Raw genomic sequence first — 17,859 nt, 5'->3', positions numbered from 1 at the left:
GGGAGAGATAACCCGGGAAGCAGCGTCGGGATGAATGGGGCTGGCTGGGGGCGTCAGCAGAGCCCGTCACTGTTCACATGCCTCCCATCTCCGGCTCAGACCTGGGATGTGGGGATGGGGATGCTCCCGGCATCACCGCAGCAGCCCCCCGGCTGCCCCCCCGCCCTTGCCCAGGTCCCTGCAGGTGAGCAGCCGCTGCGGTGGTGAGTCAGGGCTCCTGGGTGCTATTCCTGGCTTGCCACTGACTCATTAAGTTACCTTGGGCAAGTCGCTTCCCTTCCCTTTTTTATTTCAGCCACCTGCGATGGGGGAAACACTGCACAGCCCCCAGACGAGAGCTCCTGAAAGGGGGGAACATGGCCTGAGCCCAGCCTTGGCACAAATGAGTCGTTAGGGGAGTGCCGAGCTCTCCTCCCAGCAGCGGAGATGCCGCTGTACCGGTGCATCCCTCCCCGGGGGTGGAAGGATGCAGCCAGTGCTGGGAAAGAGGGATGCGGCTCCCATCTAAGGTTGGCGGGGAGGGCGGGATGTGACATGCTTTAGCATCCATCTGGGACCAGCTTTAGTCTAGCCTACGAGAGATGCATCAGCTTTGTTATGACGCTGCCTCTTGGGTATTAAACACGAGATTTTGCTCGCTTTTCCTAACAAAAATCCTCACCTCACCTGAAGGGCAGACGGCCAAGGAACAAAATAGAGGATTCCCCAAGGAAGAAGAGGGTACAAACGGGGAGCCTTGCAAACAGGCCCAGCAACAGCGCCCTGCCGCTCCCTGCTCGCATCTCCCGAGCACATCGCTCCCCCCGAGCTCGGGAGCCAGCTGGCAGCCGGGAGCCAGCACGAGCGAGGCGAGGGACATCGTGGCCAAGGACAGAGGGGCAAAGCCACTCTCTAAGGAAACTGCCAGCGGATCACAAACGCCCAGACAGGGCAGGCGGCATTTGGGTTTCAAGGTCTCATCCAAACAACCCACCCACCCACAGCGAGCGGCCGGAGAGGGTTTGCAGGGGGAAGGGCAAGCGAGATTTTTGTGGTGGCTCCAGAGAGTCTGCTTATTTCGGCTGGAACAGGGAGCCCCGCGCGCCCGATTGCTAAGGGAACAGCAAGAACAGCATCCCCAGCACCCACCCAGCCGGCGGCAGGGTGCATCAGCACCATCTGGTAGGTGAATCAGCCTGCAGACAACTTGCTGGCAGCTCTGCGGAGAACCCCCCCCACCCCCCCCCGAACACCACCCCAAGTCGGAGGTGAGATGAAACACGTGCTCTTTGCACCTCCTTGCAGCCACCCTGCCGCACCTGTGTCACTGCAGCAGCTCCCTTCCAAAAAACACCATAGGAAAACGCCCACACCAGGAGCAGCACGTGGTTTCGCCCACCTCCTGGCACTGGACCACCCCGTGATCCAGGGCACGAAGTATGCCTGAGATGCCAGAAGTTCAAAGCTAGATTAGATCCCAATAACGCTCTTCTCCAGCCTAAAGAAAAGGGCGAGAGAAGGAAGATGGAGGAGGAGCGGCAGCAAGCCACGGAAGGAAGCTGGAGGATGGAAATTAAAGCAGGCTGTGGTTTATTTAGGCCACCCCTTCCTGCAAATCCTTGGTGTGGAGATCACACAGCAGCCTCCTCTATCTCTGCCAGAGCACACGGGTTCTGGTTACCAAGAGCCAGAAAAGCCCCTTCAGAGGAGCCGTGAGCATCTCACCATCTCAAACGAGAGCCAACCCTGAGCTCAGGACGCAAAGAGACCACGTACCCAGAGGAATAAAGCCATCAAATACCAGTGGCGAAGGTATAAGCAGGGCTTGCGCTGCATTACACACACAACCTTGTGGGACAGGACATCACACATGTACCAGCAGTGTCCCTGATATGAGGCGGATCCATATAAACCAGCAAAAACTCACGGCCAGTTGCCCTTTCTATCTGCCAGCCAGCACCACATCACCGAAGGTACCAGTACGTGCCAACCTGCTCTTCTGCCAGGACAAGGTCCTGCCCAGCGTCCCACCCGCCCCCACACTGCTCCCCATGCCCTCTCACCGCTCTGTAACAAAACTGCTGGAGGTATGGCATTTGGGTGGAGGATTGCTGTGTGTTACCTGCGTGTTGTCACTTGGCTCGAGAGGTACCTTGCCTTAAGAGCAATCCACACCCAGGTGGGACCCCAGAAGCTCCCTTCTGCCCTTCTGTCCCACCAAAGGGACACCTGGCTGACAGGGGACAGCACCTCACCTGCGCCCGGACTAGCGACTCAAAGCTGGGTTTGAAGTAATCGATGCGGCTGCTATAAAACTTCGGCATTTCCTCCAGGAGCTGCTTGTTTTTGGCTTCAAAGTCCTCCTTCACTGGCCTCAGCTCTTCACGGGCCTGGGAAAACAGAGAGGATGGGGAGTCAGACATCTGGGAAAATGTCCTTCCTTTGGGCAGACCTGCAGAGAGGCCCCCCAGGCCAGCAGGCTGCTCTGCTTTGACCCAAGGACAACCAGCAACCTGCTAACAGAGCCTGGTGGGACCCAAGTGACCAGCTAATAGAACCTGGTGGGACCCAAGTGACCACTAATGGAACCTGGTGGGACCCATGTGATCATCCAACGGAGCCTGGTGGGACCCAAGTGACCACCTAACGGAGCCTGGTGGGACCCAAGTGACCACTAATAGAACCTGGTGGGACCCATGTGATCGTCCAATGGAGCCTGGTGGGACCCAAGTGACCACCTAACGGAGCCTGGTGGGACCCAAGTGACCACTAACAGAGCCTGGTGGGACCCAAGTGACCATCCAATGGAGCCTGGTGGGACCAAAGCTCTGACCCTGGTAAGCCATGGGGCACCTAGAGAGGCTGCTGCAGAGATCATGAGCCAGCCACTCTTCTCCCCTTCAGAAGAACATGGACAAAAATCAGCCCCAAAGCTCAGTCAGGCTGGAGAACATCCCCAGCCACATCCGTGTCCCCTCGCCCTGCGATTCCCAAGAGCATCGCCAGAGGATCCTGCCCCCACCGTCGTTGTCGCCCGTGACCTTCAGCTCAGCGTGTCCAACTGGCTTCTTTAAACAGAAGCGTGGGGAGAAAGGGAAATGTCTCTGAGATGGTGTGGAAAAGGGCAGGAGGGGGTGGGCTGTGAAATATTAGACCGGTTCAAGTCTGCCACTTAATCCCGGTGCCATTCCGATGGGAGGGGGGTGCGGGAGAAAGCCGTCGAGCCGAGCCCAGCCGCGGCGCCGGTCCTGCTCCCTGGGACAGCACGCCGGAGGGATGGCATGGACAAAGCTCCGGGCTGGCAGAGCCTTAAATCATATCAGGCTTAAGTAGGTCTGAGAGGCAAATGAGCAAATTCATCATCTGCCACGAAACAAGGAGCGTTTAAACTCCTGGGGTGGAGCTCACATGGGGCACCAAACAGCAGAATACTTTGAGCAAACAGCTCTGAAGGGAAGATGCAAATTTGCAGCTCAATAAAAATACCTGGATGAGATTATGCTATTATTTCCCATCAAATCTGCGGACCTCTCGGACGCCCCAGGTTCAGGACTGCTTAAGGCTCCTGCAGGTTTTAAGCTCAGTTAGTTAAGATCTTTTTTTTTTTGGGGGGGAGGACTTAGATCACACAGAAGTTCATTAAGGGAAGAAAAATTAAATAACTAAAACCGGCTTAATCACCACGACAAAAGCATTCACATTTTTCCAGCCACAGCTTTAGTTACTGAGGCTAAGCAATGTAAGCTGCTTACTATTAAATCGGAGGTCTCTTTTGTTAAGGCTGATAGGGCTATTCTTTAACACAAAACTTAATTTTTGTGGGGAAAGTCATCAGAAAAATACATGTTCTTTGACGCCGAAAAAGTCAACTGTTCCTTCGAGGATCAAGCAACATTCTGCAGGAGTGACAGATTTGGGGGAGAAATGCTGGTGAAGATTTAATGTAAGAAAAAAAATAATAATAATCATGATTTTGCTAAAATTCGGGAGAGAGAAAAGAATCTGGCAAAGCTTCCTGTTAACCAATTACTGCAATTTTCCAAGACTAATTTTTGTAACAGGTGGCAAACACAAAGCCTCAAAACGCTCTGATCTTCCCCCTCTTCCCACCCAGCTGCTTGCTCGGACACGGAGGTCAGGGGGAAATCCCCTACGCATCGACTTCAGCGCTGGCCGCTCCTCCGAGCATCCCCAGCTCCCATGGCTTTTATTCCATTTTATTTTGGAAAACTGGCTCTCTCCCTTCACTGAGTGCTCTAACTCACATTTCTGTTAGCAAGCACCCTACGCGGCAATTTTGCATCAATAAAAGTCATGCTCCCAAAATGTTATATTCCACGGGGGCTTGGCATGGATGTCAAGCACCAAGAGAAAAGCTCTTCCCAAGTTTTCCTGGTGACCCTACTTGAGTTCTGGGGCCACGAGCATCTCAGTACCTGGTGCAGCTTGGCAAGGACGGGTCCAGTCCTCTCCTTCTCCTCGTATTTCTCCACCTTGGACTGCAGGCGCTTGTAGTCCTGCAGCGTTTGCTCCCGTCTCTTTACTGCCATGTTCAGGCTGGGGAACACACTGCTGAACCTGGTGAAAGGATGGGAAGGACATTAGATTGGGATATCTTGGTCGGATGCAGCATCCAAGGCAACTTCCCAGCCAAAAAGTTCCCAGATAATTCAGGATTCAGACCAAAAACACCCAGGGGTTTAAACAAAGCCCGTTCCAAAGAGAAAAGCTTTTGCTGCAATCTTCCAGGAGACTGGAAGAAATGATTAAGTTTATATATAAAGATTTGCAAAGCCTTGCCAGGGTACAGTGTTTGAGAGGACAGCGAGAAGCACATGCTTGTTGGGTTTTTTTGTGAAGGTCAATTCATGTGTCGAAGGGTGTGTTTTTAAATAATAATAATAGTAATAAAAAATGAGCCAATTTTGCAAAGCCTGCTAAAAGTACTTTGAAGGTCCCAACCTGCTTCTGACTTCTCCTTCCAGCCCTTATGCTTTTACCATTAGTTCTTTATTTTTAACAGTTTTCCCCCTCTCTTCCAGCTGCTGTGTTCAAGAACACGGAGAGCTGCCTTATCTGGGATGGGGACGGAAGCTGCTGCAGAAAACAAAGCTGTTAACTCCACCGTGCAAAGCAAAGAGAGAAAAATAAACAATTTCCCCCCATATATAGTCAGCTAATGTGGTATTTCCCCAACACCGTGTCTGGAAACGGAATGAGCCGGCAGGAGTTGAATCAAAAAGTCCAGGAAAAATATATATGAAGTGCAAAATAAATATTAACTGCAGCGACTTTTGCTTTTCCAAACGATTCCTAGGGTCACAAACCTCAGCCTGCTGTACAGCAAGGCTTGCCCAGCTGAAGAGGAGCTCTGTACCCCACACAGAAGGATTAACAGCAGCCAACAATTAGCCAGGCTACGGGAAGATTCATATTATTAAAATGTGTTACAAATTGAGGAAACATGAACATCTGACGGTGAAGACAAGAGAGAATATTTTTGAACATGACAGAAGAGGGAGAGCCAGAAACTGGAGCATTGCTCGTCTCCCAAATTTCAGTAAATCAAATTATACTGGCAGGGACTGCGCTGGTGCTGGGCTGTGGGTTCATATGAAATGGGTCATGCTACCTCTGGATATATTAATTTAATCTCCACACATTACAGGGTCATTCTGGGGGGCCAAGGCCAGGAACCAGTCGTGAAAAAGATGTATCTAAACAGCCTGGTGATGATTTTTACTTCTGAGAGGCAAGCGAAGAGCTTTCTGATCTCTTTAAATTGAAGAGAAAAAACCCAACCCTAACCCTATAATCCAGGCCGGGGGGCACATTAGCAAAAAGAAAACCAGAAATCTCACTTTACGACTCTAATTTGCTTTGGATGTAATCAGATGCAGGGCTAACGCAGAGCCATTGGGGTTCAAACAAAACCACGGGCGTTCGCAGCCCTGCACAGCCACTCCATCCCCTATTAAAATCTCATTTTCCGCTGCTGCGCTCACCCCGGAGGGTGCTAATGTGCCAGACCGGCGGGTGCAGAGGCAAAGCTTTTGTCCCTGAGCCTTTTTTTCAACCAGTTTGCAAAGGGCAAACGCCAGAAGCGAGGGAGAAGGGTTTGTTTTAGTACGAATTTATGTTCAGGCGTTTGTGTTCAAGCATCCCCCACCGAACCAGTGACGCGTTCCTGCAACGCCGCCGGCTGAGGATAACCAGGGCCAGCCCGCGCGCGGCCAGCAAAGCTCTCATGGGCTCACCCGATGCTATTCTCCCTCCGACCCAGACTATCGCGAGAGACTGTCGCAGCTGGGGCCGTGGCACGAGGAGCGACCTGCAAAAGTCATCAGGGAGCTCACCCAGCGTCACCCTGCCGCCCAGCTGCCCGCGCGCGGATCAGATGCTGCTGCCCTGACATTGCTTTTTATGGTAACCTTCACACACGGCTCCCCGTTATATTGAAATGCCGCGGTGGCTTACACGTCCTGGCCGCGTTGGGCTCCAAGCAGGGACTCACCATCTCCTGGGCTATGGCTGGCTGCTAAAATATCTCCTCCCTCTCCATAAGGGCCAAAAATATGCCGTGAGAGGGCTAGGGAAATAGGGATGGGCAGTAAGGACTGCACGGAGGAGGGGAAGGGGTACCCGGGTGGAGAGGTCTCCTCGGTGTAACAACACAAGCGTTCTTTGGCAACAGAGCACGCTTAACGGCAGCAGCTTGAGGTTGCAGCTTCTGCAGAAATTTCTCCCAATTATTAACGAGTTGGCAATGGAAAGGATGGATCCCACCAGGCCAGAGGCTCTCGGCTTTATCTTTGTCCTATATCCCCGAGAGGGGGAGGTTTGGCAATGGCACACAACCTCATACCTCTGTGCATCGCATCCAAGAAGCGAGCTGCAGCTCACTCGGGCTGATGGGGGCGAACACGCTGCTCCTCCACAACCTGCCTCCGAGCCTGGGAAACATGCAAGGAGGTGGCCTGGGGCTGGGAAATCCTCCTTCCCCTGGTCTGCAGGGAGGCTGTGCACCAAACGCTGAGCTGCGGCCATCCCTCCGGGGCTGCCAAGCCACCAGCGTGGCCTGGATGTGGCCAGCACTGCCCGCGCATCCATCAGCTCTTGGAAAAGGCTTATCAAGAAGATGCCTCAAAAAAGCCGAGCCTTGTGTCGGTACCCAACACCAGCTTTGAAACGGTGCTTTTCTGATGGTCCGGCTTTCGAGTCCTTTCTCTTACACACTCCCTCACGCTCGGCACTTCCACGGTGCTCGTACATTAAAAGAGCCACGAGACACCAGAGAATTAGCACGCAGCCATTTACATCTTACAAACTCGCTACCGCAGGGGAAAAGCGAACCCTTTAGCTCAGAAATATAGCAAGAGCGAATGCAGAAGACGATCAGCGAGACAGTTTCCATTTACTTTGAAGTTAAAGCTGGTTTTAAAAAGGAAAAAAGGCTGGATTTTTATCCCCCCCCCCCCCTTTTTTTTTGTTCCCAGTACCAACTCAGTGCAATTTCGCAGCCCATAATGGAAGGACACTGTACTCCAGCAGCGCTTTAAAAAAATATCTACAGCGCTGGATCTGAAGAGGCTGTTACTGTGTAGGCACAGCAACTACTGTCTCACAAGGACTTTTAATGCATAGATTATACGCTGCATTTCAGAGGGGGAAGGGGGGTGGCTCAGCTCCACAAGCTGCCATTAACACAACGCATCACTCCCGCTCCTGGATCCAAAGCCGGGCTGGCCTGGGGAACTGGAAAGGAACATCAGCATTAAGTGATGGGTTGCTGAGGGATGTGCCCAGGGGGCTCAAACCACCCTCCTGAAATGCTTGAGGGGGTTTTAAGGGCTGTGAGCAGCAAAGTTGAAACCTGCTTGAGTGCTGGAGTTTCTCCTGAGCAGCCACAGCTGAGTAGCGAGGTGGCATGGGGATTTCTAAGTCTAAACCCCGCGTGGCAGCTGAGGTTGCTTCGGTGCCGTGGTCCTTCACCGCTGGCACCACCAGGAAAGACTTGGCCAGCTGTGGCTCCTCCAGACGCCACCAGCGTGCCCAACCCAGCTCTCCCAGTGCCAACCAAGCTCTCCCCATGCAGACTGAGCTCTCCTCGTGAGTCACCTGGTTTAATTTTCATGCAGGATTAGCTCAGCTCAAGCAGGGAAGGATGCTCCTTCCTTCTTGGACTGATCTGGATTGAGGCGAAGCTGCCTCTGGCACCTGAAGGAATTACTCCGCCTGAATTCCCTGTTAACCCAGCAGCTCTGAAACTCCCCGGGAGTTCAGAAGCGGGTTTCTCGCCCATGCTGCAGTCCTGCCCGGCTTTTTCTCCCCTGTATACACGGAAACACGATCTCAAGTCAAGTGCCAGGGGTGGTAAACACTCATGAAGGGTGATAGAGAGATACGGGCTCCCGCCACTGCCAAGTTATTCTGATGACTTAATAAATTGCTGCATTTCACATGTCACCCCAGTGTCTTTGCAAATATCTCATGCATGTTATTTACAAATGCTCCTCATGGAAAGCCTGGCAGAAAGGCCGTCTACAGAGGCTCCAGAAGCTGCTGCCATCCACAAACACATCCCTCAGCTTCCCAAGCCCTGCCAGAACAACCCCACAAGGATCTCAAGTCTTTTCCAAAGCCTTTGGCTAAGCATTGCAAACCCTCCTGGCAGCCGCGGCGCCAGCAGACAAGGGACAAGGACCATCATCAGTGCCACAGGTGGTGAGCAACATCCAAAGAACATCAGGCACTCTGGATGTCTGAACAACGAAACCCAGAACGACAGCACTTTAGAAAGACCAGGGAAGCCCCACAAGCAAACCTGGGTCATTTTACCCATGGTGGAACGGGGACAACGATCTCTCCTGCTACAAAGTGCTGCAAGAAGTGCGGGTGAAAAGCCCTGTAGCTGGTGCGGGTATTTGTTGATAAGGCCAGCACCATCCTTCCTCATACGCTCCACCCAGACCCTGATTTTCTAGGGGATGAGAGGGTCTGACAGCCGTAACCGCTCACAAATCCCCAGGACCGCCCTCTGTTACTCGAGACTTACTTTTTTTTTTTTTTTAATACAAAGCAAAGAAAACTGAAGCCGACTTAAAAGAAAACGTGGTGGGTACGGTGCTAAAAACACAGAGTGGGAGCGAAGGTAAAACATCAGCACAGGGCATTAGAGCCCCCGCCACAAAAGCAGCTTGCAGAATAAGCTGCTGTTGTTCCCTGTCACTTTTTAGGCAAGGCTGCTGAGCAGGGATTACAGTACAGGCGGCTTAAGAGGAGCAGGTGAGGGGAGATACACAGGGATAACTAAAAGAAAATACAAATTACTATCTCCCCGCTGCTGGGCGGGGGAGAGGGGGAATGTACTGGTGAACTCCTCTTAGGATGACAGTTTAGCCTTGGAAAAAACCCATAAATCGCTGGATTCTCTGAATTATAAATCATGTTGCCACCTCGTCTCCGCTCCAGCCTCCCTTCAGCTTCCCGTAATTAAAGGACAGAGCTGGAGAGACACTGCCACGGAGGATAAAAGTGCCACCAGGATTCCCGCCGCCGCCGGATTCATTCGCTAGTCAGCCCAGCTGACAAGTCTGGTGCCTTGAAGATTGAAAACTTCTCTCCCTCTCCAGTGGGAGGCTGCCGGCAAACCCGGTGAGCAGCTTGTGGCAGGGATGCACAAAGAGTGGGACCATCCCATCACTTCCCTGCCTGCAGCAAGGTCCCCGAGCATCCCACCTCTTCCTCTCCCTCTCCATCCCCGATGTATCCCCAGTGCTCACCCTGCGGCTTCCTCCAGTCCCCATTTTTAGCGTCAGCAACGTGAAAGAGGTGCTAGGGCTTCAGCTCAGGGAAAAATAATAGTAAAACCTTTATTTCTCCCTGTTTGCCAGTGTCTTGACCGCTCTCATTGGCAGCCCCGTGAGCTGGACTAGGCTGGCATGCACATGCGCTCTTCCCTATGGTATTTTAAGGACAAGCGGTTGGATAACGAAAGCAAAAGGAAGAGGACAGGATCTACAGCTGGCACCGGACAGGGGAAAAAGGAAGAACAGAGCTGGGGAGCATCAGACGCAAAAGAAAGTGACGGTGGATGAGATGAGGAGGAAGTTTGGAGAGGCCCGAGGATGGCTCAGCACGAGGCCAAAGCATCTGGGCTATGTTGGGGGATGCCTGCCATTCCTCAGCCCGTGCCCACACGTCCGTCGTGGGCCCGTCCACCCACCAGGAAGGGGGAAATTAAAACCAGCCCTTCCGACCAGAGCGAAAAGGAACAGAAATGAAGATGACGGTACAAAAAAGCAGCGAGCTGGGGATTAGGCTGAGAGCCCCGCGCGGCGGGAGGGGGCCAGGCAGCCATGTGGCTAGCTTTGTGCACGAAATCCTCATTAGGGGCTCGTTAAGGACATGAAAGCGGCTTTTCCTGCTTCCGGTCCCGGGTACCCCTGGGGCTGCTGGTGGCCGGTTATCTGCTTCGGCTGCCGGCGAGGAAATGCAGCTCCAGGGTTCATGTTAATGGCAGGGGTGTGGGAAGAAGACGACGACGACCCCCCCTCCCATGCTCGGTGGATGCCAAGCACCGGTTGCTATCGCTGGCAGATATTTGCAGACATCCAGCTCTAATTGAATTTCTACATCAATCTGCTGCGAACGGCTCTTGGGATTGTACCTCTGGGACCTCCCGTTGCGCTGACACCCAGCCCGGGCTGATGGCACCCAGCCTGGGTTGATGGCACCCAGGTGGCAATGCCCACTGCGTCCCCCCTGCCACAGCCTCTCCCCATCCCGCAGCAGCTCCTCGGCTTCGGCTACAGGAGCAGGACCGTGCTCCAAGCCAAGGGGATGGTACCGTACCGGGGTGACCACGACAGCCCGATGCCCAGGGAGGTTCAGACAGCTGGAGTTTGTTAAACTGAGACCCTGCGGCACTGAAAATCGGTTCCAAACGTAAAAAGCATTAAAGCCCGTGAATCTCCAAACCACCTGGCTAATTTAAGCTGCTTCCTTCCTTAAATACTGACACGCAATACGTTAATACTAGGATGACAGTACAGAGTCTATCACCGATCCCCAATCCAGCCAATACACCTCGCTGCTCACCCAAGCCGGAGTGAAGAACTGGAAGAGTGAAGTAAAAACCAGCTGTTTTACTTCCCCCTTGCCCCAAATTCACTGATGTGGTGTGAATTTATGCAGGCATCTCCCAAAGAGGAGAGCAGATCCCTCCCGACCTTTCCCAGCCACCCCAGTTCCCTGCCCAACCCAAACGCTGAAATATGCAATATTCTCACCAGAGCTTTGCTCCTTCCCTGAAGTTAAATGAGTGATTCCCAGCCAAGGGCTTCTTGGGGCTCAAAAAGCAAAACTCTGAATAACCCTACATCCCCAGAAGCAGAAGGATTTAAACAATACGAGCCTCCACCCCCCTCTAAATCTACTACTGCTTTCTTCTCCATGGTTCAACAAATTCTACAGTATTTGTCGGAAACCTACTATCCCTGGACAACTGAATGGAGATTTTACTGCACATGTGCCTCTGATTACGATATATTACCACTAATGATAATTGCCTGGATTATACTTATCTGTTTCTTTGGCTAATAAACCATAAAAGACCACCAGTGAAGATGTAATAAAGTGCAGCTGTTGTAGCAAAAGCCTTTTTCTAGGTCAAAGCAAGTTTGGGAGAGGCTAGGGAGGACTGTCTCTGCGAGGGGAAGCAATACCTAACTGGAAATAAGAAGAGCTCCTCAAGGCAGCTTTCATTAATCTGAAACTTTTATCCTAGAAATGTTGCTGGGGTTTATCTGCCAGCAGGACAAGGGGAGGTGCAAGCTCTGCATTTCTCTCCTGCATCTCATCAGCTTCAAAATGGACCCTTGGGCTCCTTAGAAATGTTCCTGGCTGCACGACTCGGCCATGCACGTACCTACGTTCGCGGAGAGTCGGAGAGAACGAAAGGAACATTTTTTCGCTCAGCATGGAGATGCAGCCTCTCCGAGCATGAAACATAAGCTGTTTAAGAGCACGCAGCAACTGTTTGCAGGTGCCAAAGGGCAGGAAGGGGGAAAAAAAAAAATACCATATTCAAGTCCAATGGAAATTTAGGAAGTTGGAGAGAATTGCCAAGACTGGAAAGCAGCCAGGATGCTGAAGTAAACACCCTTACATTTCGCTAAGGACCAGACAGATAACCAGCGAGTTCAGCGTTACACCTTGTGAGCTGAAACCTCTTGGCGAAAGTGCTCCCGGGCACCGCACCTGCACCAGGGAGGAACAAACCAACGGCCCCTGTGTCCTGTAAGACTCCACTATTCCCCCAATATTTCCCTACGGCAGGAATAATACAACGGGATCTCGCCCAGCTGCCTCCAACCTGAAGCAAGAGGAAAGGGGACTTTCCCCTTCTGCACCATTCGTGCTACGGCAGCATCTAGAGCACCCTGAGCCAAACGCTGCACGAATGCAGAATAAAGCATCAGCAAAGTGGAAATGGTTTTATGATCTCAAATTAACAGCCCCATACACTGCCCGGGGTTTAAAACACGAAGCAGGGTTTGCCGGGAAAGGTATTATCCTTCATCAACTAGCACAAGTTGGGGAGGAAAAAAACCACCACGAAGATTTCAGAGACACAAGCCCTTCTTCCAATTTTAACAGAATGCTGGAAGAAAAAGTTAATGTATCTTTCATGAGGACAATCTAGATAATAAGCAACACAATTCCACAGAACAAGCCTGGGATTTTTTTCTTTCTTTCTTTCTTTCTTTCTTTCTTTTTCTTTCTCTCTCTTTTTTTTTTTTCCCCTAAATAATCAAGAATTTCTGGTTGTAGATAGATGACCAAGGTGAAACTTGAGTCACCAAACATCCCCCGAATAGAAACACACTGTAACCTCATGTGCTAAGCGGTATATGAGATTTTACTTTCAGATTTGGGCAGAAAACAACAACTTAAAAAAACCCAAACCACCCTGTGTCAAACCTAAACTAAAATTGTTATTCAGCAATTTGCAACACTTACTGTCATATTAAAGTAATTTTATTTTATTTTCGCTCGCTTGCTCTGTTCTTGTAAGAAAACAGCAAATCTCAGGATTTCAGAAGACATTTGGTATCGCAACTGAAGCACTCCTTAAATGTTTCGGGGGTACAGCCTGCGACACTGGTTACGGCTGCTAATGCTGGTGGGAAGGGTGCAGACGGAGGGGACTTGCACCAGGTGAGACCCAGGGGACAAAATTGCCGCGGTGCCGAGGCATGACTGGTACTGATGCACCGTACGGCACCAGTTAGCAAGGAACGGGGAGGGGGGGGGGGGGGAACCAGAAATCTGCTACCAGAACAGCACTGTCAACAGCTCCAGCTCTCGCTCTCTGATAAGGATTTCATTCCAAGCTGTGCAATCTGTGGACGGGCACAGTTCAGAGCCAGGTCCGGCTCCAAACCTCCCCTCCCGGTGACAGGGTGGCTCTCGGTGTGACTCGGCAGCGGGCTCCCCTCCACGTGCACCCCAGGCTGGCCCTTCAGGCCACGCGTGGTCTGAAGCTTTTCCTGCAGAGGTTTGCAAGCCTTTCCCCAGAACCTGAGACATCCCATCCTGGGTCAGTTATCAGTTACGGGTCTTTTTCTGCCCGTACTTTGCACCTGCTCACTGCCCAGCTAAGACAGCTCTGCAACGTCTCTTTCTTTCCTGCACAGATGTATGATTTATAAACATGAAAGAACTTTCACTGAAAGCAAGCTTTTGTTCAAACAAGCGAACGCTCACCGCCCTGGGCTGGATGGCACTGTCCGTGCCTGCTGCAGAGCTCCCCAGCTCCCCAGCCGATTTTTCTCCAGCTGTAGCAATGCGTTGGTAGTAACCAACACATGAGTGGAGGGAAGTTGAAGGTTTTAATGCATTCCACATTACTCATCTCTGGTGTTCTTGAAAGTCCAGAGGAAGGCATCTGGCAGGGTGAGACACAAAAGGGCTTCACCCTTGTCACAGAATGGGAGTATGGACTCAGCCAGACCATCCCACCTTTCCATGCCCCAGCTGTAAAGCAAGGAGGATGTGATTTTGTCACAGGGATGTGAACTATCACCTCTTTAGAAGGGTTGGTTTCTAACCCCACAACCACTCTTTCCATGATACACAGCCCTGCAGTACACAATTATGACAAACACTCGATATGGCTCATAAGACAATGTTGGTACTTACTTTTTCAAAGGCTCTATAACTGTCTTTTGGATCTGATTCACCTGTCGAAAGCAAAAGGAATGATTATATGTCAGGCTTGTTGAAAAAGCCCGTTTGCACAATGATACATTTGTACAGTGCCTACCATAGGATGGCAGGAGCTTCAACCACAACACCCTTTAACCAAAAAATAGAAAATTCATCCCATGTGCTCGAGGTGAGCTGAAATCCCCAGTACAACCAGAGTCAGAAGAAGAGTAAGGTTATAGAGAAACTCACGTGGGAAGCATCTTGGAGACGATGACAAAAAGAGAAGGACACCCTGGTCTCCCCTTCTTCAGCCAAACCCACACTCACCTTCTCCTGGTTGAAAGAGTCCATCCTCTTCATCGCTGTGTCGAAGGCCATGACCATCTCCAGAAAGCCGGGCTCCTGCTCACACAGGGGGTTAGACAGCAGGTCGGAAGAGATTTTGACGGCCGACTTGGACATGGCTGTGGGAAACAGGAGCATGCAAAGGAAAGCAGAGAGGGTCACATCTCAGCGGCTGCCTGGTGGGACAGCCACACAACCCCGGGTGGGCACCTGCATCTACAAAGGGCAAAAATCAGGGACTTCAGCCACCAAGGCAGGGGGTTTAGCACAACTTTCCAGGAAGATATTCACTGGTAGTTGAGTGAAAAGAAAGGAAGAGCCATCAATTCATTCACAGAGAACTGTTTTTATCTGTTAAGTCTGAACCACTCTGATGTATGGCTTGTGATGTTGCCAGAAATAATACCAGACTAACAAAAGCACTGTTCTCTTAAAAAAAATGTAGATGGGATTTTTATACGTCTTTTCTTGACAGACTATTAAGTGTCACTCTCAGTCCCACTACAGCTCTTCCACAATGAGGAAAAAAAATCACAGTCCATTAAGTCTTTCAAATGGCTTCACAAAAATATATATTTGAAGTGGATTTAGTGCTGGTGGAAAAGGACCAGACTGACAGGACTAGAAGACGAGGTTTCTCTTTCAATCTCAAAATAGGCACTACACAAGAAGCAGAGACACAAGCTGGCTAAGCACTTTTTCTGCCCGTGGAGATGAACCCCAGAAGCCAGGGGAAAATGTAAAGGCTGAAGTCTCTTCAGACCCTGAGACTGCCACAAGAAGTCCAGAAACACCACGTCACACTCTCACGGGCTTCAGTTCCTCCCTCGCTGAGCACTTCTGCTTGTTTTCCATCAGACATCTCTCTTCCTATCCAAACACTTTGTCTTCAAAGGGAAAATTAAATCCCTATGACAGGACTGCTAAAAAAGAGCAAGAAAATAGCTAAGGTACAGAATGGAAAAAAAGATTTATAAAAAGGCAAGCATCAATATAAATGGGAATAAAGGAGAAAAAAAAAGTCACGGGTACTTAAAAAAAAAAAAAATGTTCTTTTTCGTCAGCACTGTTGCTGGAAGTTATTCCAGTTTAAGATCAGAAAGCCAGATGCTTGAGCCGTGCTACAGATGAGCTTTGGAAAGACTCCTACTGTACTCATTCAGATAGTAAAAGTTAAAGTCATCTGAATAATGGGGCTTAAGATCATAAATCAAGGGGTTAAACATTCTGATTTAAAGGTTACACACAATTATACAGAGAGCTCAGAAGCTAAATAGCTGGGAAGCTCAATGCAGAACTACAGAATAACAAAGCTACCGTATCCATCTATTATCCAAACATTAAGGGTTTAGGCATTTAAACCTTTAAACAGATGGGATATAATCCATATGTGTGACCACATCTGAGGAAGGATTTGTGCCAAAACGGGACGGAGTTAAGAATGGCAGAACTCCTTCAGCTGGAAGAAAAATTAGTTTCCCTTCATCGGGAGAGAACTGTAAGCGTACTGTAGCGAGGGGAGCTGCTGTGAGCACCGGGGTCACACCGGGAGGCCAGAACCCGGCGGGGGCGGGGGGGTCAGGCACATTGGGCCAGATTTTGGGCCAGACAGTTCCCCTGCACCACTGACCTCACCTGTACGGCTCCGAAAAAGCAGCCGTGGGGGGCTGGGTGTCCCCACTGCTGTGCGGGGAGCCGGGACCCCTGGAGGGCATCTCCGGGTGCCACCTCTTCAATCCAAACTCAACAGGCACATTGCTGACATGGGATGGGAGAGGAGAGCATCGCCTGCCCCTCGGGGTGGGCTTCGGGAGGGTCTGTTAAGGTGCTTTGCTCATGAAGCACGTGAGACGCGACTGCAATTAAAGGAGGCACTTTTAGAGAGGCACTGCTTGTTTGAATCGCGATACACAAGTAGTGGAGAACAGTTTGGCTCTCTAGAGCCACGGTGATCCAGTGGGTTACCTGCGCCTCATTTCAAAAGAAAAGCTTTTCTCTCCGATTAAAGAACATCCTCCTGCTTCTCAAGATCCTATTTTGTTTGGAAAGAGGGTGGGGAAGGAGGTTAACGACCTTCAGCCACAGTACAGAGAGTGCTGCTAATAACCCATACCCTGTTCCCAGCCACGCTGCTGCAGCTGGCAGAGCAGCGGCCGAGCCTCACAGGAACATTTTCATCCAGACGGAGGAATCGGTCTCGTTCTGAGTCTTTTTTGGCAGAAGGTGGAGACTCAAGCCACCAGGTCCAGTTTGCTAGGGAGTGTTTGCAGGCAGCGAGTAAGCAGCCCCCTCAGCACAGAGGTACACTGGAAGAAATAAAGACGCTCAGGAGGACACAACGAGGCTGCTGCGCTGCCATCCTCATCGGATACGGGGGCCGGGTGTTGGCTGAGCGAGGACGGCCATCTCCTCGTGGCAAAGGGCACTGCCAGGTGAGGAAAGCAGTCCTCAGCACTCAATCAGATCTACCTCCTTTGCCTTCACCCATCCCTCACCACGCCACATTCAAAATCTTCCCTTACACTCATGATTTCATGCCTTTAAATGAGAAATCAGATCTTACTGGATCTGGCCAAGGCTCATTTGTGACTCTGCCATGTAGCAGAACGGAAAAAGAAAGTCCTCCCACAGCTCCTCTGGGACTTGAAATGCTCCATATAAACAACGCCCACTGCAAGGGAGGGGAGGGGAATCCTTAACAAGGAAAAACTTACCAAGGATCCCTGACAATGACCAGAGTCCCCAGAAAGGGCATTTTTCACCCTGGAAAGGAGTCCTGGCAGCGCTGGTTACTGGTGCCTTTCCCACCACTCGCCCTGTGCAAGCACACGTACGTGCCAGCACTGTGCTGGGAAGGGTGGGAGCGCGCGGGCAGGAGCTGGGATCCATGTTTACGTCTGGCAATATCCGAGCGCGCACACACACATACACCCAGGTGAAGGTCTGTATCATGGGAAGCCCAGCGTTTGCCAGCCCCTCGCTGGCAAAGCAGCCAGTGGGGCTCCATCCCACTCCCCTGCCCCTCTGCGAACCCAGCTCCCACGAGATGAGTGTTGGACCAGTCCAGCCCACACCTGTTTGCGCTGGTGCATCTGCCTTGGCTCCGGAGCTGTGGGGGCCCGGTACAAATAGGGACTACTCCAAACCACATGCTGAGAAAAGCCATCTGTGTTTAAAACAGCTCTTTGCTGCATGTTTCTGCAGGCTGCCCTGCTCGGTTTAATAACCGGCATCCACCGAATCCACTTCTCCCAGCTGCCCTCCACCAGACTGCTCCATCTCCTCTCTCCCATCTTGGGTTTAAAAGCCTGCCGTGCAGGC

The 17,859-nt window shown here is 51.3% G+C and overlaps 1 protein-coding gene across 4 annotated transcripts in view; it reads right to left on the bottom strand.

Moving 5' to 3' along the window:
• BIN3 (bridging integrator 3) overlaps window positions 1–17,859 on the bottom strand; it is a 41,169-nt gene that overhangs the window by 4,190 nt on the left and 19,120 nt on the right. For all 4 annotated transcript variants that reach the window (XM_037371572.1, XM_037371573.1, XM_037371574.1 and 1 more), the window contains 4 exons: window positions 14,521–14,657; window positions 14,185–14,225; window positions 4,416–4,557; window positions 2,235–2,369 (listed from right to left, as the gene is read on the bottom strand). In XM_037371572.1, coding sequence (XP_037227469.1) covers window positions 2,235–2,369; window positions 4,416–4,557; window positions 14,185–14,225; window positions 14,521–14,657 — 455 coding nt within the window. The remainder of the gene's footprint in view (window positions 1–2,234; window positions 2,370–4,415; window positions 4,558–14,184; window positions 14,226–14,520; window positions 14,658–17,859) is intronic.

This window comes from Falco rusticolus, chromosome 20 (assembly GCF_015220075.1).
Source record: "Falco rusticolus isolate bFalRus1 chromosome 20, bFalRus1.pri, whole genome shotgun sequence".
NCBI classification, from domain to species: Eukaryota; Metazoa; Chordata; class Aves; order Falconiformes; family Falconidae; genus Falco; species Falco rusticolus.
Note: the sequence above shows the minus strand (reverse complement) of the source record. Positions and strands in the feature narration are given on the sequence as shown.